Below are 26,420 nucleotides of genomic sequence, written 5' to 3'. Positions count from 1 at the left end.
GTCCAACTTCTCATCTTGATCAATACCCCTGGTCTGGCCTAGTCTGTTATGACAACCTGTCCCCCGGTCTGGGTCCAGTCTCCTATGACAGCCCATCCCACAGCATGGGCTCCATCTGCTCTGACACCCTGTCCCCTGGCCTGGGTCCAGTTTGCTATGACAGCCCGACCCCCTGGCCTGGGTCTGGTCTCCTAGGACAACCTGTCCTCTGGCCTGAGTCCAGCCTGCTGTGACAACCTGTTTCCTGGCCTAAGTCTAGTCTACTATGACAAGTTGTCCCCTGACCGGAGTCTAGTTTATTATGGAAATCCATCCTCCTGGCCTGAGTCTAGCCTACTGTGACAACCCGTCCCACCTGGACTGGGTCTTGTCTCCTACGACAAACCGGTGCCCCTGGTCTGGGTTTAGTTTATTATGGAAATCTGTTCTCCTAGCCCGAGTCTCGTCTCCTGTGACAACCCCTCCCCCCGGCCCTGCTCTTAGCCTATTGCAGCAGGTCCCATGGTGTCCCTGGAATGGTCTTGGTCTCCAACGTGCAGGTCTTGGTGTGTCCACCGCCTGTCTATACTCACCCCGTCTGTGCCTGAGGTCCCTTGTGTTTGCTGCGGTCCCTCGGTCCCCGGGTCTTGCAGGCCTGTTCTCAGACAGGACACCAGGTACCTGGGCCCCCCCAGTTCTTGGCTCAGACTTACAAGCCTTCTGTGGCCGGCTTCTGTCCTAGACCTTGTCGTCATACTCCACTGAAGGTGGGTTTCATTAAATGTCCATCACCGGATTTGACTTACTTGGGGGCAGAGACGGTCTCTTTCAGTCCAGAGCCTCACGGCCCCGGCCACCCAACTGGGCTGCGTCCTGAGCATCTGCGGAAGCCGAGTGGGCAGGAGGTTGGGTGTTTATGAAAGGCCGCTCGAGGGGAAACGTCCAGCAACACCTGTTAGTAAGTGACAGTCTTCTTATTGGCGTTTGTGGGTGTTTCTCTTAGCCTGACATGGCGTTGGGCTCTAGTGGGTTTTTAATATCCAGATTTTACTTTGTTATTTTTCAAAAGTTGGTGTGCGGATGCTTCCTGGGGGAGCAGCGCTCTGGGAGCCACAGTTCCCGTGGCGGTGCCCACGACACGGAAGCGTTCTGGGCGCTGGAGAGGCGCCGGCCGACCCGTGTGCAGGGCCCTGCCCCCGGCGGCCGTGCTGTGGGTGGGCTCCGCCGCCTGTGCCGCCGCACTCCCGTCCTCTCCTGCTTCCGGAAGAGTCGCTCGTGCTGAGCCTCGGGGTCCGAGTTGGCCGGGGAAGGTGACAAGGCCGGCAGGTGTTCCTCGTGCCGCCCGAAGTGGAGCGTGACCGCCGGCAGCAGGGACAGCACAGTGGTCAGGAGGGAGCGCTACGGCCTCGCGTCCTGACTGGGACTTGGGGTAAAAGCTTCAGTAGGATTGCTAGAAGGAAATCACATGCTCAGGTTTCTGCGTCACGGCGAGCCTCATTAAAACGTGCGCGCGTGGGAACGCCTTCTGCAATCACAGCCCGGACTAGAAGAAATTACCGTGCGGAAGGAGGAGCCTTGATTGACGGGGAACAGGGTCCCTCCTCGCCTCTCTTTTGGGCATTTCCGCAAAATACGAAATCTCGGGACCAGTGCCACCGGCCTGAGCCCGATCCGGTCACTAAAATCCCGGCGCTCGTGGAGTGTCAGAGCGCGGGCGGCACGTCCGTCGGGCTCGGTCACGTGGAGCCGCCGCAGGGCGGGCGCCGGGCCGCTGGGTGGCAGCGGTTTGCTGGAGGTGACGCGGGAAGCGGTTGTTCTTAGGGCCGACGGGCAGCCAGCAGCTGCGTCCCAGCGTTTTCCCGTCTTTGTGAGAAGTGAAGGTGGGGCCGTGATAGGGTGTCCGGGGCCCTGGTGGCCCGCGAGCCCCCGTGCGTGGTGGGAGCCCCCGTGCTGCGCGGGACCGCCACGGTGTTGTCACTGTCCAGAGAGCCCGAGGGCTGCCTGTGCCGCCGCGGTGCCCCCTCCTGCCCCTCCAGCGGCCTGTGGGGGTCCTCGCCCTGGAGCCCTGCGCGCGTCGTATGTATCACGTCGGTTGTTTCCGTCTTCGCAGCGCGGTGAGCGTGTCGAGCGCCAGGACGCTCCTGTCCCTGCCTTTTCCTGGGCAGTTCCCAGCCCCCCCCCCCCGCCCCGTAACCATGTTTTCCTCTGGGTGGTTGTTTCCGTGTCGGTGAGTGTCGCCGTGCTGCTCCTCCCTGAAGTCGAGTCCCGCAGTCCCGCTCCGGCTTTTGGCTCCTGCGCGCCCCAAGGCCGCCTTCTGTGGGTTGGGTGTCCACGGTGGCAGGTGTCAGCTCCCCATGGTGCACCTCCAGGGTGAGCGCCGCGACGTGTCACGCAGTGACACGCACACCGCGACCATCCGCCTCCTCTGGGCTTCGTGCTGTGGTCATCGCCATTTCCTTGTGCACGCGACACCCCGGTGGGGCTGAAGCGCTTTCTGCTTCCTACGAATGTGGGTTCAGAGATGAAGAAGACACGGGCGCCCGGCAGGCTCAGCTGGGGAAGCGTCTGCCTTCAGCTTGGGTCACGGTCCGGGGCTCCCAGGATCGAGTCCCGCCTCGGGCTCCCTCTTAACAAGGAGTCTGCTTCTCCCTCTGCTGCTGCCCCCGCTTCTGCTGTCAAGTAAAGAAATAAAATATTGTTTACAAATTGAGAAAATACAGTCTTGTGTTCGTCCACGGTCGCTCTTCTCAGCACGCTCTGTCCCTCACCAAAGAGCTATTTGTGGCTCCGGCCCTTCCATCCGGGAAACTGTCATTCAGCTTTTTTAGGGAGTCTGAGTCCGTGGCTTAGAGACTCCCTTGGTCTTCCCTCAGCCGAGAAGGTTTTGCTTCTGCCTGTGCTGTGACGGGCACCTGCCCCGCCCGTCGGAGTCTCTGTCCATGGGCTTTCTCCGGCCCTGAAGGGGGGGAGGCCGTGGCTCTCTGGTGGCCGCCGTCCACGTGCCTGTCCCCAGCGTCTGCCAGCCTGGCTACGAGGTGCCCGAGTGCTGTTGGCTTGAATCTGTCTTGCTTGGTGTTCTTTGAACTTATTGGATCTGTGAGTTTATGTCTTTCACTAAATTTGAGAAATTTTCACTTATAATTTCTCCATAGTTGTTTCTGTCTCAATGTCTCCTTACTTTTGGGACTCCCCCTGTAGGGATGTTAAAGCTTCTCCTGATACTATGCTACAGGTCCCAGAAGGTTTTCTTTCCTTCTCCAGTTTTTCCTCGCTCGCTCTTTCTCTCTCTCTGTCTATCCTTTTTTTTTGGATTGGATACTTTCAGTTGATCTGTCTTGAAATTCTCCGTCACCTGTTAATTCTAGACTGCTGTTCAGCTCATCCAATAGATTTCTTTTAGTTCATAGCATTTTTTTTTTCATTTTAGAATGTCTGTTTAACTTCTTTTTTTTTGATTTAAGGCTTTATTTGTTTATTTAGAGCAGTTTTAAGTTCATGGATGAATTGACCTCCGTGATCCACCAGAGTCTGTGGTGCTGTCATCCGGGTTCTGGGTGCAGACAAACGTCCCCACCGTGGTCCCTCGTAGGGTATTTCACTGTCCTTACAGTCCTCCGGGCTCTCCACCTGCTTACCCCCGTCCCCCCCGATGTTTCTCCGTCTCCGTACTTCTGCCTTTCCCAGAGTCATCCCGGTGAGGTCACGGGGCTCAGACTGTCGGGTGCGCGTTGCGTTTTCCTCAGTGCCTCTCCGGGACCTGACGGCTCCTCTCCGGTTGCTGCGCCACATGCCTGCGTGTGGATGGACGCACACGTCGGGTGTTCATTTCTGTGTCCCCGGCTGCGGCATCTTGACCGCTCTGGAATTGTCACATTTTGAGAGTTTCCCTTTTTCTCCTGAAGTGTTCGTTTGGTTCTCAGATCACAAATGTTTTCTCTTCTTCTGCTGAGCTCTGTTTCACCGGCCGCGTCAGGCTGCTCGCCTCTGGTCCTGGCGTCTGACCCGCCTGGTGCCCGCCCTGGTGCTCCTTGTGCGGGTCACGCTGTTCCCTTACATGTCTGCGAGTTGGGGATTGCTCCTTGAGTTCGTGAACGAGACACAGTAGAGACTCTGGGTTGTGTTTGGTCCTGTTTGCTTTAGCAGGCAGTGAACGTGGCCCGATTCTGACCCCGGAACTGCCTGCCTCCGCCGTCGGCCGCCGCAGCCTCTGCTGTGAGCCTGCCTTCTGGTCCCGCCCCGCGTGGGCCTGTTTCAAGGGCTCACGCAGAGGTGTGGGCAGAATTGATATGCAGAATTACACGTGTTCCCTCCCCCCCCCCTTTTTTTTTTTAAAGATTTTTATTTGTTTGAGAGAAAGCAAGAGCGTTTGCGGACAGGTAGGGGAAAGGGCAGAGGCAGAGGGAGAAGCAGACTCCCCGCTGAGCGGGAGCCTGATCTGGGACTCGATCCCAGGACCCCGGTTCAGGACCTGAGCCCAGGGCGGCCGCTGCACCGACAGAGCCTCCAGGCGCCCCAGGCACGTTCCCCTTCTAAGGCACTCTGGCGTCAGGGGCTCCTCCCTCACTCTGCCGCCGGTCTCGGTTTCCAGAATTCTGATCTCGGGCTCCTGGGATCAGCAGGACCATGGAGCTGGAGCCACGCTTCAGCTTCTGCTTTTCCTGGTGTGTCTGCAGTGCATGAAACCCACCCAGTGCATCTCTGTTTCCACATGTAGAGCTTCCTCTCGTTTCCGCCTGCTTTGGGTCACGTTCAGTTTCTACGTGGTCCGTAGCGTCTGGTCGTCCGGAGGAGGCTGGTCCGAGTACTCAGCCCTTCTGTAGAACCACGTGCTTCTGGTCCCTGCGTGTTGCGGTAAATACGGGCGGTGCACGGTAGGAAGGATGAACTCTCTGTAAGCAAGTATAGCTGGGAAGGAGGGTTTTACAGTAACTGTGACATTTGTCCTTACAAAGAATGAGGCTCTGTGTGGAGGAGAAACGAGCTGGCCTGGTGCCTCGAGATCAGAGGGCCGTCGGAGGATGTGAGCGGTTATCGGGGCGGTCGCTGGCTTTTCTGGTCCGGAGTCGGGAGGTGCTGAGGCGCTGGGAGTGAGCCGGAGGGTGGAGTGTGGTGGGCGGCGCGGGCTGGGGTCCCGCTGCTGTCACAGGGCTCCTGTGTTTACATACCAGTTCCTGGCGGATACGGGGTTTTATATCTGCGGGAGGAGGTTAGTCTTTCCTGTCCGGTCCCACTGAGCCCTTCCTGGCCTGACCTTTCCCCGCGTGGCTAACCGTGGACGCCTCGTCTCCGACTCCCGGTGTGGCTCTGCCTCGCTCCTGATGTGGTCCGGTCAAGACTCATCACGTGGACTCTGTGGCTTCTGTGGCGTGTGTTACTGATGCTCTCTGGACCTTTCATGCGCTCTTGCTTGCATCCACATGCTTTCTGGTCATTTCAGGCTTGTTTTAGTGCTTGCCCTTTTCCATCCTTGACATCTGGACACTGTCTGAACCGAGCTGTCATGGCCAGTGTCTCCTGGGGGTCCTAGAGAAACCGTCGTCCTGTGCTGACAGCGCGGAGCTCCGAGCCGTCCATCTCAGCAGTTGTGTGTCACGTGGGGACCCAGAGTGGTCATCATAGCACTTACCTCTCAGTATTACACACGCGGCCAGTTTCTCAAAGAAAACCCCGACACTGAAACTCCTGTCGACCAAAATACACATCCCAGCAGCACTGGGCACACTCCCTCAGTGCCAGAGGTCTTGACAGTAGAAGCGACCTGCGGCCCATGCCTCCCGCTGCCCTTTGGAGGTGGCATGTGTGGAAACCGGGCCCCGCTTTAGTGGGCTCCGTGCGGCGGGGAAGGGGCTGCAGCCTGGGCACCCGAGGCTCGAACTAGTGTTCACATCTTCCACAGCAGGCTGGTCGCACAATTTAAGTGTTTCTGGAAGGGACTGTCTGTATTCAGACACAGTGTTGCCCTCAAGGTTCTTAAGACTGGGTCGTTCCCATGCGGCTGTGCCTTTTTAGTGTCTGTCCCTTGTTGCTCCTTCCTCTAGTAGCCACTGGTTTCTTGGACTCCCTGCCCTCACCTTAAATCTGCTGCCTGTTCTCTGGAGAACACGCCGCACCTGTTGGCACGCCATGTTTGGAGTGACCGAGATGCTGCTCCTGTGGCTGTTTGGGGGGAAGGGCCTTCCTGCCACACCTGCTCCCCAGCTGGGCCTCTGGCCTGAGTCCCGGGGGCTGTTGGGGGAGCACCTGCTACAGGGCAGGCTCCTCAAGAGCCGCTTCCTAGGTACTAGCTGCTCTAACCCTGCGCAAGCCGAGGAAGTGCGTTGGGGTGCTGCTTTAACCCCTTTCCGTAGGTTTGCACGGGTGGAAATACTGTCTTTGGCCAACTAGGGCCCTTCACTTTGAATCCAGGCTGAGTCCGCTCTGCAGGGTCTCTGGGGCGGAGCTGTTTGGACCTGAGCCCTCCTCTCTCCGCACAGGCTCTCGTCCGGTCTGGGCGGGGTGGGGGGTGCCCTGCGGGCTGAATCGGTAAGAGCTTCCCAGGTGGGCAGGTGGAGGGCCGGGAGCTGCAGGAGAGGCCGCCCTGCTCTGAAGGCTGCTGTTTTACAGTCACTGTGCGGGGCTCATGTAGCCAAGTACTCCGTACCGTTGCCGAGGTTTGAGCAGTAATCTTTTTCTCTTGTTTAATGAGTACAGCTCCAGGGTAAGAAATTTTGAAAGGAATGTTTTTACGTGGAGAATGGTTTCTGGTTAGCACTGGCTTTCACTTGGGCTAAGTCAGCAAATAGTTTTCACTACTAAACTATCTATTTTCCTTTTCTGGTTTTTAGAGACACATAATTACTATTTTAGTAAGATGCTTACAAATCACTTTTCTTTTTGATTTCATGTATTTTTTCCCACTGAGTTAAAAGTATTTAACAGATGATACTCTTTCTTGTATGGAGGTGGGTTGCTTGGAAAACAGGCTGAAAATAAATGAGTCCATGTGTCGAACTCTGGGGCTCAACACTCCAGAGCCCGTGTCTGAGCCTGAGGGCCCAGGCCCCACTGCCCCTCAACGTTTACAAGCTTTGGCCTTCTGCCTGGGGGCCCCACACTCTCCACCCTGTGCCGGGAAGGCCCTTCCTCGGCCTGGCCGGTTCCTTCTCCGGTTCAGCCTTCAGCCGAGAGACCCTGCATCATGGAGTCTGTGCTCTGCGCCTTGGAGTTTCCGTTGTTGTCGCCCGTTCTGTCCCCACAGCCGGTCCCCTGGCCGTGTCTGCCCCGCCCGCCTGGGCCGCTCAGCCCCTCAGCGTGAGCCCGTTGGTTCTAGAAGCCGCTTCTGTTTTCCTGTGTTGTATTCTTTTCTCATAGGAAGTTACTTACACTGAGACTTAGTAGCCTCTAACTTGTGTTTCCAGTTCTGATAGTAACTGTTTCTTACAGAAGCAGAAAACAGAAGAATACTTTTTAGAAAAGAACCCAAAGATAGTAAGAGCTGTCAGTATTGTGGTGTATTTTCTTCTGTCTTCAGTGCTTGTGCGCACGCACCAGTGACCCCTTCTGCCTCGTTCCCAGGATCCGAGTGTGAGCGTTCCCGGAAGCCTTTTGTTTTGTAAAATTATCTTTTAAAGGATGCACAATGTTTAATCATATGGACGTAAGTTTATTTATGTGTTTAGATATTAATCTTACTGGGTATTTCCATCGTTTGTAGATACATATATTTTGCTATTTTAAAGCTAAAACGAACCTCCTTGTGTACAGACGTTTGACTGTATCACTGATTGTGTTCTTAGGGTAGATCGTTCCCAGATGGATTAGTCGATCCAGAGCTCCTGGACTGGCGTAATAAACCTAATTCGTGTGAAGAGTTGCCCCGTTTTGTTCTTGCTGGTTGGGGCTGAGGTTGCTTCCCCTGTAACAGTAGGAACATTGACTCTTACGAATGTTATGTCAAACTATACTTGAAATGATACAGAATCTTTCCAGCTGCTGTGTGCTGGTTCTGGGACCGGCGATCACTGGTCATGGTGCAGTCCGTGTTGCAGTGGCCTGTCTGTGGAGAGAAGGCAGACCCCAGCTTCCGGTAAAGGGCCATGGCAGGTGGTGGCTGTAGCCACAGACCGTTGACTGCTGTGTGCTCAGGGAGAGTCAGCCTTGAGGAAGCAGGTCTCTGCTGGGACATCGGAGGTGTGTGCGTCTCTTCCAGGTGTCCCCACGGAGCTGGTGTCCGCCGGGGCGCTCGTGCTTGTCCCAGCCAAACTGACGGCCCTGGGGACAAGAGCAGCCAGTGTTACGTTGAATGTTGACTGTTTGGTGAGCACACTCCTTCCAGTGCCTTTTTTACATGAGGTACGTGTCGTTATCCCCACTTTGTGCTGGGGGAGACTGGACTGGAGCCACATGGATCCTGGCCACCCGTCACAGCCGGTAGGGACTGCTGGAGCCGGCGCTGTGGCCTCTGTAGGCGGGCCCTGCTCTCCCTGGCTTTGGCCCGCAGCAAGCACCGCATGAAGCTTAGTCCCTGCGGGGCTACCCCTACTGGTCCCGTGACCTTGGGGAAACTCCTGGTGGGCCCTGTGGCTCCTCCTGTGCAAGCGGTAAGGATTGCGGGGGTCGGGTGGCTTGGCGTGGGTACAAGCAGATCGTCTCCGTGACGGGAGCGCTGTGAGGTGTGCTCATACTCTGGTCGCTTCCATCCGTTGACCTCTGTGGTCTCTTCCTGCGCGTTCACGTCCTGGGCCTTCCGCGTGCACCAGCGCTGTCAGCTGAGCTGCTGTCCTCACGTCCCCTTGCGGCCACAGCCCGGCTCCCCATGCCATTGGCGGCCCCGTTCGCAGCTGGGTGCACAGCGTCGTCTGTCGCCCCCGTTCGCAGCTGGGTGCACAGCGTCGTCTGTCGCCCCCGTTCGCAGCTGGGTGCACAGCGTCGTCTGTCGCCCCCGTTCGCAGCTGGGTGCACAGCGTCGTCTGTCGCCCAGCCCTCGGGAACGCGCTTCATCGTTACTGCGTGCCTCGCTGCAGGGGAGACCCTCACGGATGTCCTGTCGAGTGGGTTTGGGTGCATCTGAGGGTAGACTTTGGAACTGCTGACTTCATGTGGGGGCGCCGGCCGTCGTCTTTTGTAGGCGTTCCCCAAGAGATTGTTTGCAGGGGGCTCGCCGTGGAGAACCATGCCCTTGGGGATAAGTACCCGGGGCTCTCCTGTTGCCCGCCGCAGTGCCTCCCGTCTCTTACCCGGATTACTGAAGGCTTGTCCCCACGGTGGCGCGGCTGGGACGCTGAGTCTTTGGATTTTCAGCAGAGTCACTGTTGCTCTGCCAGGTTTTCTTGAAAAGTCCCCAGTATTACTCAGATGTTGAACGTTTGCACGCTTGCTGTCTGCTTTGCCCTCTGCCTGCCTGTGTCCCACCGATGACTTTGAATGATCTTTAACAAAATCGATTTTTAAAACTGAAACCTTTCTGCTAACAGTTGTGGTCCTGGTCCCTGAGTCTTTAAGTGAGTTTTCAGCGCAAAGCCTCAGGCAGCCTGTGTTGCTTTGGTCTCTTTGGCCAGAGCCCAGCACTGAGAAAGCCTTTGAGGAAAGCACCTCTTTGAGGGAGCGGATGGACAGGCAGGAACCCCGCCGCTGGCCCCCCTCACATCGCCAGGCTGACGTGGTACGCTTTGGTGTCTCTGTCCCTTACCCATGGAAGCAGCCTCGGAGCTCATCGGATCTAATCTGCGCAGCGCTGGGGTTCCGTTGCGCGTTTTGCCCAGGGAGGGGTTGTTGGGCCTTTGCACGTTCTGACCACAGCGAGCTGCTTCACCTTGAAGGTCTTGCAGAGCCAGCAGCGCCTGAGAGGAATGCAGAGTCTCAGGCCCGCCTGACCTTCTCGGTCTAATCCTGCACTTCAGAAACTGCGGAAGCATCGTGCACACGGCCGTGCCGGCAAGAGGGCTGGCGCTCGGAGCTGCGACACTGGCTCCTGGCATCCCAGGGCTGGCACTCAGGCCCGTTCCTGCTCACTGTGCAGCGGCTGGTGGGCCACGTCACTCCCTGGAACGTGTGCCTCGTGCCCCAGAGCGTGCTCCGGGGGCTGAGGGTGCTCACGCTCACGGCCCTGTCCGTCCTGTGTCGGTGCCAGCCAAGTGCTCTGCCAATTGTGTCGTGTGTCACTGAGAACGCACACATTCTGCTTTGGAGTACAGGGGCCGTTTTTGTCTGGTTCATCCTGATTTCGCTAGAACTTGGGGAGATGGTCTGGTTGTACAGACACCCGTGAGGCGCCTGTGTCATACCAGGCCCTGTTCCAGACGCAGAGGCTGCAGCAGCCAGTAAAACAGACAAGAAGTCCTGACTTCATGGAGGTTGGACAGGTCCTCACTGAGAAGGTCACACAAGTGTGGACGTGACATCCGTGAGGGGGCCATGCAGATACATACGGGGTCTGGGGCCGCTGCAGGCAGATCCTGGCTGCCAGGCCCACCCAGGTGGCCATAGTGCATTCAGTGGAGGGGAGAAGGGAGAGATGACAGGTCCCCTGTAGGTCGTGGCAGAAGCTGTCTGGCGGTGGGACGCTGGTCCGCTGGTCCCGGGGGCACAGGGAGTGTCCATCAGTGAGAAAGCCAGGTGCTCACCGGACAGAGGGCCTGGAACTGACGGGAGTGGCTGGGCGGGGCCGGCGCCGGGGAGCATCTTCTCGTTTGCCCTTTTGGCTACGGCAAGAGGCGACATTTGGAACTGATCAGGTCTTTATTCTCGTGTCCATCGGGCTCATGACTGGTGCTCTGCTTGTGAGCGTGAGTCACGGAGCATCTGGGTTGAACTGCGGAGGTCACATGGGGCAAATTAACTTAACCAAAAATAACCCCAAACATAGCATTTCTGGGAAATGCAGGGAAGACCGCTTTCAGTGTAAACAGAGGAGCAAAGTTGGGAGAAAGGCTTGTTGGAAAAAGTGAGCATCTGGAAAACTCAGAAGAGACGCTCTGGTATAGCACAGTGGGGTGAACACATGCTTCCCTCCCGCTGGTTATAGTCTAGAGTTTTCTTTGGCATGTTTGTGTTGTTGGCATGGCCTGGGCTTCCGTAGTGTGGCTCCGAGGCTTTCCCCTTCTCCTGGGAGCCGGGGCGCGTGGACCTCCACCCTTACCTTCCCCGTCAGCCCACGGAAGGACGCGCTTCCTGCCCGCACCGCTGACACCTGGTCCTCACAGGGGCTGACCAGACCACGGGCCTCCGGTGCTTCACACCCAGGCCGAGGCGTCTGGTGCACGAGACAGAAGAACGCCGCTGTCCCGCTCTGCTCTGGAAGTGCTGATGGTTGGCGGTGGGGGACCCGCACTCGTGCCCGACCTCGGGGGTTCCGCACGCATCAGGGTTGAGAACCACCTGTCCCATGCAGCTGTCCGCACCTCGTAGGCTGTGCTTGTGGTTGGCGTCCTGGCTGGGCTCCCCTCTATCCCCACCCCTGCTTCTACCCCACAGAGGCTGGTTTTCTGTTTGGGGCTGGTTGGAGCGCTTTCGGTGGGCGTCGGTGTGCGCCTGTGTTTGTGCGGGACCGGTTTGTCACCGGTGGGGCCAGCGCTTTCGTGGTTGGTTGTCCAGACAGCTCAGCCTCGCTGTCCTGCGGGCAAGGACTCCGCCGTGCTTCCCAGGGCAGCCCCGGGAGCTGGAGGCTCGTGTGGGCCAGGCCAGACCCGCTGGCCTCCGCTATGCTCACGTTCCTCCAGGAGTGAGAATGTTAACCTCCTGGGCTGTTTTCCCAAAGTAAAAGCTCCCGTTTGAAACTAGGAACCTTGCTCTTTCTGTAATTACTTGTGACTGTTGCTTCTGTTACCTTATTTCATAGGAAAGAAGTTCATTTTTGCAATACTCAGACCTTTGGATGAAACCTTGCCAGATGTGAGGGAAATAATCCAATTTAGTTAAATGACAAAAGTAATTTAAAATTTTAACTGTCTTGATAACATCTTGGTAATGTTATCTGAAAAATTGACTTTTTAGAGGAGTCGTGGATGGTTAGGATTTATTTCCTTGGGATATATGAACTTCCACATTTAAGTAGACTGTGCTGGGCGGCTTTTCTTGTGTGGCGTAGGACCTGCCGTTCCTGTGCTGTGTGCATGTGGGGAGGCTTCCTGCCGTGGCTCGGCCGTGCCGGGTGGTTGGGAGGAGAGGGGCTCGCCGGGTGCCCGCAGGACGCTGCTGTCGCGGCGCTGCAGGCTGGCGGCCTATCCGGCCCCTCCTGCTGGCTCTCTGCCTCTGCTGTCCTGGCCCTCCGTGCCCGCACTGGGCTCCCAGGCTCCGACCGGCCGCCCCGTGCCTTCCAGGGAGCAAAGCCACGGATGACAACCAGGGGCCCGCGAGGCACGCGTCCCCCGCAACCACATCAGGATGGAGACCAGCAGTCACGCTCCTCATCTGCAGACCTTGCCTCTCCTCGTGTGTAGCTCAGTGTTTCTCACCCTCTCAGACTCACACCTCTCTTGATAAACTTTAAAGTCTTAACTTTCCTTTGAAGTTTTTACATACTGAATTGTGACTGTGAGGAAGTCCAAGCATTGGCCACTTTCAGTCTTACAAGTACTAGATGAATGTTGGCTGTAAACTTTCTAGCTGCTGATCCTTGTTAAGAAGGAAACATGGAGGTTCTTGCCCCCGCCCCGGCTCCGGGGGTCTCGTGTCTTCTCCGGGGTCACCGTGGCTGGCCGCCTGCCATCTGCTCCCAGCGTGTGTTCGAGTTGCGCTGCGCACGGGCAGAGAGCGGGGGTCGGGGCAGCCTGCGTGAGCGTGGCGGGGTGCCGCAGAGCGCCCGGGCACCTGCCGGCCTCCGTGTGGCCGCAGCTCTGTGCGCAGCTGTTTCGGGGCTTTCCGCCCTCCTCCTCGCAGAAGCTGCTGCCGTGAGCACCCCTCGCCCCGGACTCGTCTCATGTGTGGGAACTTTGTGGGACGGATTCCTAGACGTGGGGTTGTGGTGCGTTAGGATGTGTAGAATGTGTACCCCATGTCGGTCGAGTTGCAGTCTCTTCTTGACTGCTCTTTCAGAGCATTTTGTGACTTGTTCAAGATTTACAGGACAGCGTTAGGTCCAGCTGCACAATTAATTTTATAGGGAACTCTTTGATCTGAAGAAATGAGAGAGAAGGTTTGGGATCAGGTGGAGGAGGTCTATAACTCACGGAGTGTGAGACTCCACCTGCCCCGAGCGGGCACGCGAGGCAGCGGCAGGCCCCGCCGCGACGGGCTCTCCGCCTGGCTGGCTGTAAATCTCAGCGGTGAGCAGGAGACGGTGACGTTGTTGTCTTCGGCAGGGAGTGCTAATTGTTACATTATCGTGTCAGGGAACGGTTATCGTGATGCTATCGTGTGAGTGGCATTTTATAGAAAAAGTGTTTATGTAAAATTGTTATATGCATGTTTTACGTGAAAATGGAAACTGTCAGAAGCCTCTTACTCCCAGGAGCGCAGTCATTGCCCACGGACCGGATGGAAGAAAATAGGAGTTCCCTTGTCCTTCCAGGTGACGCCGAGAACCGAGGCCCCGATGGGCAGCGCGGGCGCCAGCCTGGAGAGCGCACTCCACACGTCGGTCCACTGCACGGAGGACTCGCCGCCCAAGAGGACTGTGGGGAAACACGCCAAAGGTGAGCGCGTCGGTGTGAGGGCTCTGGGGGAGGCGGTGCACCGGGCCGGGGAGCACAGATGTTTGTGATGCTCTTTGGTTAAAGACTTGGAGAGCTTTCCTCAGCCGCGGTGTTTTTTAGTCAGGTTTCTCTACGTGCTGCACATAATATGTGCACATTCCTCTGCTGTGAAAGTCTCAGACACGGGTGTTTTCTCGGGGGAAAAACGGAGGCGGCCACACCGTCCTCTCTGCCTCGCGCCACAGAAGTCCTAGGTTCCAGAGCAGCACTGTTCTGCGGAACTTTCTGCGGAGACCCGGGACGTTCTTTCGCGGTACTGAGTCTGTTGCCGTCAGCCACATGTGCCTTTTGAGCACTTGAAATGTGCCTCATGCAACCAGGGACCTGGCATTTTATCTGTATTTCCTTTCCAGTGGCAGCGCGATAGCTCTGCGTGGGTCATGGCCACCCTCCCGGGCAGCGCGGCTCTGGGGATGACCGAGGGCACATGTCACACGAGGCTGAGTCTCCTTGGTTCCTGGGCTGGTGGGACAGTCACAGCATCTCAGTTACCATACAGTGTAGGCTGAGTGTCGGTGACGCGTGGGGCTCGTGAGGGCCGAGGTGGCCCCACCTGGGCCCTGGGATCAGGAGGCCTGGGGCACTGGAGGCCACTCACTCCCACCCTCCCTGGCCTCTGTTCTCCGTTTGTCCGGGTCTTGGGCACAGTGTGCCGCACGGGTGCCTCGTTAATGCTTCGTTTTCAACGTAAAGCCCCACTGTGACGAGATCACAGAGCCGGACGTCCCAGCCTCAGGTCCCGGTTAGCCTCCGCACTGCTGCCCTGTGCCCGTGTGAGGAAGCGCGCGCTGGAAACTGAAACCGAGTCCTTGGAGCTCAGCTCCGGGGTGGGGCCGCCGGTGAGAAGACGCGACGCCGTTGAGAGGACGCCCTCCCGGGTGGGTAGTTGTCACGCAGGCTTGGGGACTCTTCTCCCCCGACATTGCTCTTGCCCTTCTCCCTTAGACACGTCGCCCTGGGGCACAGGGTCCTTTGTCCCTCGACTGTCCAGCGTGGGACCTGCATCCTCTTGGTGTCGGGGGAAAGGCTTCCTCTTCCGCACAGTGCTTTCTCCTTGAGACATGATTACCAGGACCCCCTCATTCTGTCTTCTAAATATAAGCGCAAGATGCGGGACTGTTCCCTCGGTCCTTCCCCTGTCCGCGAGCCGTGGGACGAGAGCCCGTGGGTGAGCCGGGTTGGCAGCAGCTGCGGCGAACCGAGCCTGGCGGGCCAGGGTTGTGAGTTGTCCTCCGTATTCTCCATGGAGTGGTTCTAAGTAAGAAGTTTCTTCTGCCCGGAATTTGGCGAGCACGTGAGGTTGGTTTTCTTAGTCACGCTTCTCGTGGTGCTCTGCCGGGCCTGGGCGGTCGCTCTTGGCAAAGCCTGAAGTCACTGCGAGTGTTACTCCTCTAGAGTTTTCTTGCTGTCTTTTCTGTATTCCACTTGGGGTTTGATTTTTCCCTGCTTCTTTGGAAGTCCTCAGCGAAGAGAGAGGTTGGACCGAGGTGTGAAAGTTCAGGGGACAGCACCGGGATCCCCGGAGTCTGACTGCTCTCGCCGGGTGGCGCTCAAGGCGGCGGTCGCCCGTCCCTGTGCTCTTCACTGGGCGGAGTTTCAAGCACGGCGGTAGAGGGACGAGGACAGTAGTTGCCGGCGTGCGGCTTCAGTAGCAGGTGTGGGCCTGAACTCCTCGACCGGCAGGCGGCACCGCCTGCCCTCGGAGAGCTCAGAGCTCCCCCCAGACCCACGTATCGCGGCCCACTGCGCGGACGCGCAGGGGACGCCGGTCACGAGCAAGACGGGGTCGAAGCCACTTCCGGTGACGCTGTCCGCGCAAGGAGTGGTGGGAGGGGTCCTGTAGCTGGGCTTTTGGGTCGGAGGAGGTATGTTTCCGAGTTACCCCCGTGCGAGACTGAGTATGGCAGGAAGCGTAATGACGCCGCAGACCACTCTCCAGACCTCTGTCATTCCTAGCACTTCGGGATTCCTAGGAGCTTCTGTGTATGTAGGTTATACCTGTAGGTGTTTATCATATGAGGAGTTAAAGCTGGGATTTTTTCCCCTAAATAAATGCTTTTTGTTGGGTGCCGTTGTGGTTTTGTGTTGGTCGTGTAGCAGCGTTGAGACACAGGGTAACATCAGGTCTTGTCCACCACGGAGAATTGGAGTAGGGGTTCTGGTAAGAGGCGTGGCAGTAAAACCTGGCTTCTAGACTAGTGGTTGGCTGCCTTGCTGGGGCGGCACCGGAGACTGAAGGTGCGTTTGCAGTGGAAGCGTTTGGGTAACTTTGTCCATTCACTCTTTCAACATTTTATTAAGACTTTGAAACCTACAGTAAAGTTCAGAGGATTTTACAGTGAACCCCTGTCTTCCGGATCCCATGATTTTATTGTATTTTACCTGCTTCTTCCCTTAGCTGTCTCTCCATTCATGAAGACTTCGCCTTTTTTTTTTTTAAGACATTGCATTTTTTGGTCCATTTTAAAGTAAGTTGTCCTGTAGCCTTTTTTGCTATTTGCTTGCACCATTACTTTTTTGAAGACTGGTTGTTTGCAGCCTTCCTCAGCCAACAAGCTTCATCTGAAGCGCAGAACAAAGTTGTTTGAGTGACGGTTCTTTGTCCCCTGAAGACAGGGTGACTTGGAGAGGAGCAGCCCAGCTGACCATCCCACAACGGCTTCTTTCAAAAGCAGCTCTGTCCGTGTCTCCGTCGGGGAAGCATCCAGAGCTGCGCATCTGTAACTTTTCAGGCCTTACCTTGAACTCCCAGCTGACCGCTTGATGAGGGGCACAAGAACTTGCCGCGTGCTCAGGGCTGTACCGAGGCCAGTGCGTGCTCACCAGCAAGGTCAAGGCTTTTAGCCTCTTGATAATCCGTGGATGGCTGGAAATCAGCCGCTGCAGGAGTATTTACACCTTGGAAGTGGGTACAGGCCGCAGACGAGGTGCTGTCCCACAGCCGGCCGTGACGCATTGTGCAGAGGTCCCCTGCAGCGGCCCCGCCCCCCTGCCTGTCCTGTCTGCTGCGGTTGTGTCCCTGCTGTGTGTGCCTGCAGTGCCCCCGCTGCGGGCTCTGGGAGGAGCAGGTGGTGCTCTGAGACCTGTGAGCCCCGCACCCCAACTGTAGCGCCCTCCTCTCTCTGGCGGTCATGAGAGGTCACGACCGGTCAGCCTTCGTCTTCGCTTGGCTGACTCTCCCCCCCCCACCACCACCACTCTGTCCTCTCTTGGTTTCTTTCCATTTTGAAACCACGGACCATCGTGCCTCCAGAAGCGCTGGGGCGGCCTGCTCTGTTGCTCCCCTGGTAGCGCACATCCTGGTTCTCCTGCCTCTTCGTCTGCTCGTTTCCTGCGAAATCCCCTCTGTCTGCGCCGAAACGCCGGTGCGGTCAGGGCTCCTTGCCGGCGCGCACTTGCACTCTGTTCGAGTGTCTTCTGTGCCGCTGATGACTTTGAGATCGGAGTGATCTGTCAAAGACGGAGCGATCTCTGTCCCTTGCCCGGGACTCCAAATCCCTGTGAATATTTCCATCAAGGTGGCCCACTGGCGCTTCTGCACATGTGTCCAGAATGGACCCATCCCTCCCGTAGTTTCCAGTATATGCGATTGTTGCCGACCTTCAGGCGTTGGGAGCCGCACCTGCAGGGCCGCCCCAGCTCGCTGCCCCACACGAGCAGACGCGTCCTCAGAGCCCCGGCAGGTCTGGTTCTGCGGGCTGTCGCTGCGGCCGCCGTCCTGATTCAGGCCTCTGGCCCCTCTGCCACCTGTGGGTTCTCCTGTCCACTCCGTCCCCTAGCAGGGACCTGCACTACAGCTGGACCACAGTGTCCTTACGTAGGAAGCTTGTCACAGGGCTCCCCGCACTGAACAGCATAAGGTGCCCCTCCGTGTGTGTGTGCACCTCGTTGGTGTCACACAGGCCCGTGAAGTAGGGACCAGTCTTCCTTTTGTTCAGGGATCCAGTAACTGCCCAAGGTCACTAAGCTGGAAGGTGTCTCGTCTCTAACAGAACCCATCTGACAGCAGAGCCCACGTGCTTACCTTGACCTGCCTGGAGGAGGCCTGCTGTGGGGTTTGTGGTCTGGCCTCATCCTGTCCTCGTGTCCCTGCTCTGGTCTCTTGTCACTCCTCTGAATTGGTGGCTCTAGCCATGAACAAACTTCCTTAGACGCCCTGCACTGTCCTGCCTGGGCCTTGATCACCACGTCCCTCTGCCCGGATGGGCTCTTCCCTTTGAAGTCCAGCTCACATGTCACTGCTGTGAACTTTCTAAGTTTTGTGTCACTTTTGGTTAGTGCTGTCCCTAGCACATACTAATGCTGCATAAAATGTTTGCCCTAATATTTAAATAAGTGAAAACTCCTTGGGCCCTTAGGTTCAAGTGCCGTATCACTAACCCTTCAAGTAGAAGATGCGTGTGTTCGTTTCCTGTCGTGCTGCTTGACGCGTGCCTTGTGTCAGCGTCACGTTTTCCAGATCACGTGATGCACTACTCGGGTTCCTGTTTATGTTTTTGGAGAATTCACAAGCCAATCAATGCAATGTAGCTAGATGATTAAAAAAAGTCAAAAACAAATCAGGGAAATCTTAAATATAAGGTGATGGGTCCTAGGAAGGTAGTGGAGAGGAGGCAGCGCAGGCTGATCGGCAAGTAGCGGAGGCTCCGGTTTTAGCAGGAGCTGAAAAGCCGCTTCTGAAAATGACCCCCACTAACCCGGACAATCAGACGGAAGGGAGACGCCCGTCGGTATTTGAGGAACATTATTACTCAGCTGAGACTTTTAAGAATATAGTTTTACAGTTTTTAGATGAAAACTAGATCTTAGTTAAAAATTTAAGCAGGAAGCATCTTTTTTTTTTAAAGACTGTATTTATTAGGGGTGCCTGGGTGGCTCAGTGGGTTAAGCCGCTGCCTTCGGCTCAGGTCATGATCCCAGGGTCCTGGGATCGAGTCCCGCATCAGGCTCTCTGCTCGGCAGGGAGCCTGCTTCCTCCTCTCTCCCTGCCTGCCTCTCTGCCTACTTGTGATCTCTGTCAAGTAAATAAATAAAATCTTAAAAAAAAAAAGACCGTGTTTATTAGCACACAAGCAGGGGGAGCGGCAGGCGTAAGGAGCGGGCAAGGCCAGCTCCTGCTGAGCGAGGATCCCAGTGCAGGACGCAGTCCCAGGACTCTGGGATCGTGACCTGAGCTGAAGGCAGAGGCTTAACCCACTGAGCCACCCTGGTGCCCCTAAGTAGGAAGCATCTTAAATTATTCTGGTTCCGTTTCTTTAAGTAAGAAGACGCTGAATCCTTCTGGGTAAGACTCGGGAGAAGGTAGCGTTTGTGCGGGGGCTGCTCTTGCGTCTTCTCCCGCAGTCCTGACTGTGATGGCTTGTAGCGTCGTCTGGGTAGGTTTTGAAGTGGTTTCCTATGTGGGGCACATTGAAATTAAACTGTTCGACGGAAGATTTACTTGATCGAAACCCAGTAAAGGATCCATGGCAGGAAAGTGTCGGCCGCTCCGTTTCCCCAGAAGAGCGGAGGTAGGAAGGAAGATGTCCCAGAGGAGTGACTCGTTCGTGGGACACACTGAAACTCTTACCGTAGGCGTCTGAGATCAACATGTCCGGGACATCGCAGCTTTCGTAAATCACTTGAAGATGCTTGGGGTGACCTTTAGAGCAGTCTGGACTGGGAACTCCCAGGACTGCAATCCCAAGAGTGTTTCTGGTCCTGGTTTTGTCGCTGCTGGCTGAGAGAACTTAGGGTCTGGCTCAGCCCGAAACGATCAGCGACTTTTCACCAGCCCCCTCCCCCATTCAGATGCACAGTCCTGTTTCAGGATGTTTCGAACCCCTGGCTTGGACCGCTCGAGCAATGCCCGTGTCCTTCCTTCCCACGCAAATTCCCTCCTGCCTTTTCCAATTACATCAGCACGCTGGTTTTTGAAATTAGGTATTGATCCAATTATAAAAGTGGTCGTTGGGTGGAATTAGATGTTTTATTGAAGGCCGTGCGGTCTGACTTGCGGGACCGGAGGCGGATTGCTGGCGTGTGCCGTGAATGAGAGAAGAGTGAAGTTGAAACTAACGGTCTTGAAAGGAGACCGCCCGCCCGCTTTGCTCTCTCAGTTCAGCACGAGTGAGCAGGCCGGCCTGGACTCGGCTGCCCTTGCCTGGGCCCCATCAGTCCTTGAAAGACGTGCCTGTGTGCAGTCCAGACCCTCGCCTGTTTGCACAGGAGCCCCCCTGCCTGCTCCACCTTCCCAGTGCGCCTCTGGCTGCGGCCCGTCTCTCGGGGAGTCTCCGTGCGCCATGCGAATCCCTGTCCCTGCCCTGTGGATCGATTTCCGGCCCCTGCACCTGCCGTGGCCGTTTGCACTCTTCAGAAAATCACGAGACTTCTCTGTGCCAGTTGGATGACCCTCTGAGGGACTGACCGGCGCAGCGTGAGGCAGGGGTCACTGTCCTTCAGGAGAGAAGTGGGTCATGGGCAGATGTTTGCGTGCATATGGGAACAAGTGCCCTTTAAAATCATGAAACTGCATGATGGGAATTTGGGATAAACTACTCGTACTTCCACCACCACGCACAGTGATTCTTGTCAGCTTTGGTAACTTATTTTTCAACTTTCTTTTGTATTTTAAATGACTCTAGCCATGTCACACATACGCTTTGTAATTTCTTAATTAATATTACAAGCTCTTTCATGTTTTTGTTTTTGTTTTTTTTTTAAGATTTTATTTATTTATTTGACAGACAGAGATCACAAGTAGGCAGAGAGGCAGAGAGAGAGGGGGAAGCAGGCTCCCCGCTGAGCAGAGAGCCCGATGCGGGGCTCGATCCCAGGACCCTGAGATGACGACCTGAGCCAAAGGCACAGTCTTTAACCCACTGAGCCACCCAGGTGCCCCCATGTTTTTGTTCTTGAAATCGTGGTCTTTAACGTGAGCTCCAGAATTGAGAAGCGGCTTCACCATCTTTGAAGCCTAATGACAGGCCCCACAGCTCCACACTAGCCACTCTTGCCCCCGCAAACACTGCAGGGCCCGTGCGACCACACGTGCCTCCACGGGGACAAGTCCCCTGCGGGCGGAAGAGCAGAGCCCCCCGCGGTGCCTGGCACCCGAGCCATACACACAGCCCACAGGTGGGGTGGTGGCGCCGGCCCATTGTGTGGCTCGCTTCGGCCGCCGTCCTGGCCAGGCCTCCCAGACTGGAGCCGTGGAGTTCCAGATGCCTGGGTTCCTTGCAGACGGCTGAATAGCGTTCATCTGCTTTCCATGCTCTCCTGTCCAAAGATGAGTCACTTCCGCCTTCAGTCCAGTTGGGGTTTTCTCTCTTGACTTTTTTTTTCATAAATCCTAATATTATCCCGTCCTGGGACATTTAGGTTCACATCGCTGTCTCGTGGCAGGGAAAATGCTGACGACATTTTTCTGTGTTCATTGACTTCATATATTCTGTTGTTAACAAAAAGGGGAAGATCTGGATTAGAGTGATGTTGCTGTGGGTCAGTTTTAAAAAAATATGGATTGGGAAAACATAAAAGCTATTTATTTGCTGACAGTCTGATGGAGGAAGCCAGACAGGAACAGCGAGTGGTTTCACTGAGTGAAAACAGGGAGGTGTGCAACCTCGAAATGTGTGTTCTTTGTTTTTCCAGAAAGGAAACAAACACCTTTTTTTTTTTTTCTTAAGAGTAATTCCTTCCTGTAAGGTGCTATTTTAAGCTTAAAATACTTAAAACCGAGTGGGTTCTTGTATCTCCCAGGATGCATATTGACCTCGATGCGACTTTACAGAGTTAGGGAGACCTAGGAGAGAAGAGTTTAGCAGGTAAAGGGTCTTCTCCAAAACAGCCAGTAACCTCTGTGCGTGCAAGGACCCATCTGTCACGGTCGCCGCTCTGTTCCCAGCCCCAGGAATTTGACCTTGTGCACAGTGGGAATCTGATAGGACATGTCGGTGAGCAAACAACTGTTGGTTTTAGACAAAGATTGCACATTTTTCCGCACAGGTCCAGATAGTGAATATTTTTGGCTTTGGGAGGCATGGGGTTTCTGGCACAGCAGCCGGGCTCTGCTGTCGCGGGCGGACGGCAGCCACTGACGATACGTAAACAAATGGTGCGGTCGTGCGCCAGCAGAGCCATGTACACAGACAGGCCCAGGGCAGCCTCCCGTCTGCCAGCGCCGCTTCGCCTGCGCTGTCCAGGGGAAGTCTCGCCGGTGATGGAATGTTCCATGTCTGCTGCGCGGCACGGTGGCCACTGGCCACATCTGGCTGTGGAGCACTTAGGCTGAGAAAAGCACAACCCGAGAATTAGATTTTTAATTCTGTTCGGTTGTAATTAATACACGCATAAAGAGTCACGTGTGGTTAGCAGCTGCAGTGTTGGGCATGGCAGGGTTAGAACCTTCCCTGGAGCGCGTTGCTCAGAGCTGTCTGTCGTTCTGGGAGTTGTGTACACGGTAGGGAATAAAGAGTTCTGTGGCCCAAAAAACTGGTGAATAAGAACAGACTTGTGTCTTCAGGACTGCAGGAGCCTCTAGGATTCCGTTGTGCCCAGTCTCCCAGGAAGTCTTGGGATTTTGCCTCTGAGCTGCTTGACCGTGAGGCTTTCGAGGCGTGTCCTTGAATGCCGTAGAGCGCCGGCATTCTCGGGGAAGACCTTGGGAGACGCTGGCCTGGCAGGCCGGGATGCCAGCTGTCTGCAGGACATGGAGCTTCATGGTTTCAGGGGTCCTGCTGGGTGCTTGGACAGTTAGATTTGGAAGGTCCGTGGGACTCTCTGTAGTCCGTGGCCCAGGGTTATCTGGGACCGGGAGCACTGACATGGAGCAGGACGTGTGTCACATGCACGTTCTGAAGCGCCTGGTCTGTGGTGGGCTGTCCTCCGTGGCCGTACGGGGTGGCTCGACTGCCCATGTCCACAGACAGTGTAGACGCGGCGGGAATCTGTTCCCTTAGCACGTGAGAGACGTTGTCATTACGTGCACACCCCAGTGTGGCTGGGCAGCTGGGAGCCCGCACCACCTTTGTAAGGGGCGGTTCTCTGTTCAGCGGGAGTTTGTGCTCAGGCGTTTGCGCTTTCACCCCAATCTAAGTGCCGGAGAACTTGTTCGCACCCTTCGAGAAGTTCTGAGGGGCTGCCGGAGGCGGCCAGGTCCATGCTGGCGGTGGTTCACGTCCGCCGGCACCAGTGCCCCCTGCCGCCGCTGCCTTGCGGGCTGCCTGCACGGTTATGGGACGGTGACGCCATCGCTGGGGACAGGAAGCTCCCCCCGAGATGCTGTGCGGGGGAGTTTTGGTGAAGTTGGAGCAGATCCCCTGGTCTGCCCTCATCGCCGGGGTCTGTGCCGCAGCGCTGCGGGCCCCTCCTGCTCTCTTTCCCAGGACGCTGCTCTTCCTTCTCTGTGATTTGTTTTGATGCCCGACCCATTGTCCCTGCCACCCCCATTCCTGCGAGTGACGACCGTCTGCTTCCCTCTCCAGCTGCCCCCAGCGAGCCTCGGCAGAGGAGAGCCAGCGGTGCCGGCGTCCGAAGCCTCGTTTTGAAAATTGCTAAAATGTCAAATGCTAACGAATGTGTACTTCAAGGTTTGATTTCATTTTTATAATCTTGTTTGTTGTTGTTTTCTTTTACAGTGAGTGTCGAAAAGATAGACCTGAAGGGATTATCACACAAAAAAAATGATAGAAACGTTGAATGTTCCTTTGAGGTAAGATGCCGAGTTTTTTTTCCCCTTTTCTCCTCTAAGGGGCAGGAAGGAGACATTTGCTCTGAGCAGACACTTAGAATGGTCTGAGTGGAAGGCAGGCCGTCTTGCCAAGCCAGTGCCGGTGCCCGTGCCGGGGACGCAGAAAGCCGGGCCTGGGTCCCGAGCGAGCCGCCTCCCACCTGTGTGCTGAGGGTGTCTGGACTCGTGTGTTCAGCTGCCGCTGGCTGGTCACCAGAGTTGGCTGACGCAAAGACACTGTGTGACAATGGAGACACACTGTGGTTTTGGATTGGAGGTCCGCAGGAAGCGTGGCTTGTCGGCCTCACAGGGGGCCGGGAGCCAGGCTCCGTGGCGTCCTTGCGGGCCGGGGCTCCCCGCCATCGAGTGCTTTGACACCCCTGGGGTGTGCGCCCTCAGCTTCGTGGTCCAGGGGAGCAGCCAGGGCGCTGGTCTTCACGTTTGAATTCCAGGTAGCAAGACACAGGATGAAGAGGAGGGAAAACTTTACTTATTCTTTTAAGAGAGAAAAAAGCGGCCACTAGACATTTCCACTTATGTTTTGTTGACCAAAACTTAGTTTCTTGATTCTACTTAGCTGCGGAGGAAGCTGGAAAATGTATCCTGGCTGACCATCCCCCGGGGTTCGGTTCCACGGCTGTCCCGTGGCGTGAGGCTGTCCTTTGACTGTGCGCCGGCCTGAACCCTGAGTGATAAGGAGCACTGCTTCCTGCGCTCCCAGGGAGGGTTCTCAGGAATCAGCTTCTGGTTCGTACCCAGTGTCCGTGGTCCGATCCCGTGTGTGGTTCACTGACTTTCCAAATGTATGGCTGCATCAAAATACTTCAAGTACTTTTGCCACCGAAAGGATAACCTCTTCATTTGATTCCTGAGGGGGACCGCATTGTGAGAAGCCCTGTTCACCGTGCCTGTGTCTTCAGAATGTACGGGAAAGCTTGCAGGCTGTCGAAACTTGGGACCAGCACCCAGGTCTCAGCACCTGGAGAACCTTGGATTCCTGATATCTTCAAGGCCTCAGAGGGGTGGGAGCCTTGTGGGTATCCGGGACCCCAAGCATATTGGTCCCCTCCGCCACGCTCTGCATCTCATGTCTGGGCCTCCCCTCGCGGTCACCACCTCCACAGGCCTGAGCCATTCTGGGGGCTGGGCCCCACTCAGCCCATCTGGTCTTGCCGGGCTTTGACCCGGCCCCGTCTGTGGGCCCACAGTCTGGGCTTGTACAATGTGAGATGTGGTGACTGTGGCTAATGTGACTACCTTGTAGCTTCTCTTTGAAGATGTGAGCTTTGGCAGGATAGACGCTTGGTCTCTTGTGGTCTCTCATGCCTCTTAGGAGGAGATGAAGTTATGGTCAGGAATGGGGAGACAGCAGGCTGATGAGAACGGGGCATGGTGCCCTGAGTCCTCGGCAAAAGGAGCCTGGAGCCCTGAGCTTGCAGCGCCAGACTCAGGAGTGTGGCCTGGTGTCAACGCTGTCACCCGGGGCGGAGGTGTGTGGTTGAAGACCCTTCTGCCCCGGCAGGTGAGCCAGCATGTTCTGAGACTTAAAGCCAAAGCTTCGGTTATCTGCAGATCTTACTTTTCTTGAAGCGATAACTGACAGAAGTATTTTCGTATTTTGGAAAGTGAGAATTCTTCTCTCCTCTAGAAGTCCAAACTTTTTTTCTTTTGGGGGTACTTTTTAAAAAGATTTTGCTTATTTATTTGAGAGAGCAAATGAGTGGGAGGAGGGGCAGAGGGAGAGAGAGAGAGGGAATCTCAAGCAGACCGTGCGTTCAGCACGGAGCCAGGCCTGGGGCTCAGCCACTGAGATGGTGGCCTGAGCTGAAATCAAGAGTCGGACACTCAACCGACTGAGCCACCCAGGTGCCCTTTGGAGTACTAACTTGATGTGCCCTCAGGGATTCCCAGCCCAAACCATGTTTTTGTTGAATGGTAACTCCAGGCACAAAGGAAAGATAGGATCAGCCTTTAAAAAGATTGTTACTTTGTTATTACAGTAGTAACACTGTTCATTTACGCAGCTGAAACTATGTGCTTGTTTTGTGGGGGGCTGGTGGGAAGCTGCTTGTGGCTGTAGTACACGGGTCAGGCTGGGGACTCCTGTCACGCAAGGAAGGGAGACTCCTCGGGGCTGTGCACCTTCGGGAGTGTAAGTGCGGGTGGCCCGCCAAGTGCTGCCAGCGCCACGCTCCGGAGAGAGCACAGCGTCGAGCCCACCCTTCTCCCCCACCTGCTGTCGTCTGAAATGACTCCCCTTAAAAATAAGCCCCAGTACGATTTTTCTGTCTTAGAAATGAACAAGCTAGCCCTAAAATACATACGGAAGGAACGAGAGGGCAGTCGAAACAATTTTGAGAAGAAGGATTAAGTTGGAGGCTGCCCATTGCCTGTCTTGGAGACTCGCCATCAGACTCCGGGGACACTGGTGTGTCGGGTCGCTGTGAGCATGGGCCACCTGTGAGCGGGTCGGAGAGAGTCCAGAGTTAGACCCGCAGGTCAGTGGCCGACTGATGTGCACGCGGTTCAAGGAAGAAAGGACAGTCTTTTCAACAAATGGCTCCGGAACCCTTGGCCAGACCTCTCACCTCACGTAGTAAACTAAGTCAGAACCGATCATAGTGCGAAATGTGCAACCTAAGACGATGAAAGTTCTGGAAGAAAGCATGCAAGACTGTGGCTCTGCAGAGGTCCCTTTGCTCCAGTACCCAGAGCATGACCCACGAAGAGCAACAGGAACAAGCGAGCTTTGATCAAGTGTCAGACTTGCTCCTCTAAAGGCCGGGACATGGCCGAGCAGGGTGCAGTCTGGGAGGTATTTGCACATTTTGTGCTCGACAATTTTCATCCCAAACGAAGAACTCTGACCCCTTGGTAATGAGAGAGCAACCGGGTAAAAAATGAGCCGAAGATTTGACCGACACCTTAGCAGAGAGTGTTCAGAGGGTGCCTTCCCACCCGAGCGGATGTTGGGCCCCCCTCGCCAGCAGCAGGATGACCGTGAGAGGCACAGGGGGACGCCACAGCGTGCCTGCGGGATGGCCGAGCTGGGGACCCTGGGC

At 56.0% G+C, this 26,420-nt stretch overlaps 1 protein-coding gene across 2 annotated transcripts in view; it reads left to right on the top strand.

Moving 5' to 3' along the window:
• Positions 1-26,420, top strand: part of ZCCHC14 (zinc finger CCHC-type containing 14) — a 53,608-nt gene that overhangs the window by 8,817 nt on the left and 18,371 nt on the right. For both annotated transcript variants that reach the window (XM_045076402.1, XM_045076401.1), the window contains exons 2-3: positions 13,466-13,589; positions 23,267-23,340. In XM_045076402.1, coding sequence (XP_044932337.1) covers positions 13,466-13,589; positions 23,267-23,340 — 198 coding nt within the window. The remainder of the gene's footprint in view (positions 1-13,465; positions 13,590-23,266; positions 23,341-26,420) is intronic.

Source organism: Mustela putorius, unplaced genomic scaffold, assembly GCF_011764305.1.
Source record: "Mustela putorius furo isolate JIRA1106 unplaced genomic scaffold, ASM1176430v1.1 tig00000174_pilon_pilon_pilon, whole genome shotgun sequence".
Lineage (NCBI taxonomy): Eukaryota > Metazoa > Chordata > Mammalia > Carnivora > Mustelidae > Mustela > Mustela putorius.
Note: the sequence above shows the minus strand (reverse complement) of the source record. Positions and strands in the feature narration are given on the sequence as shown.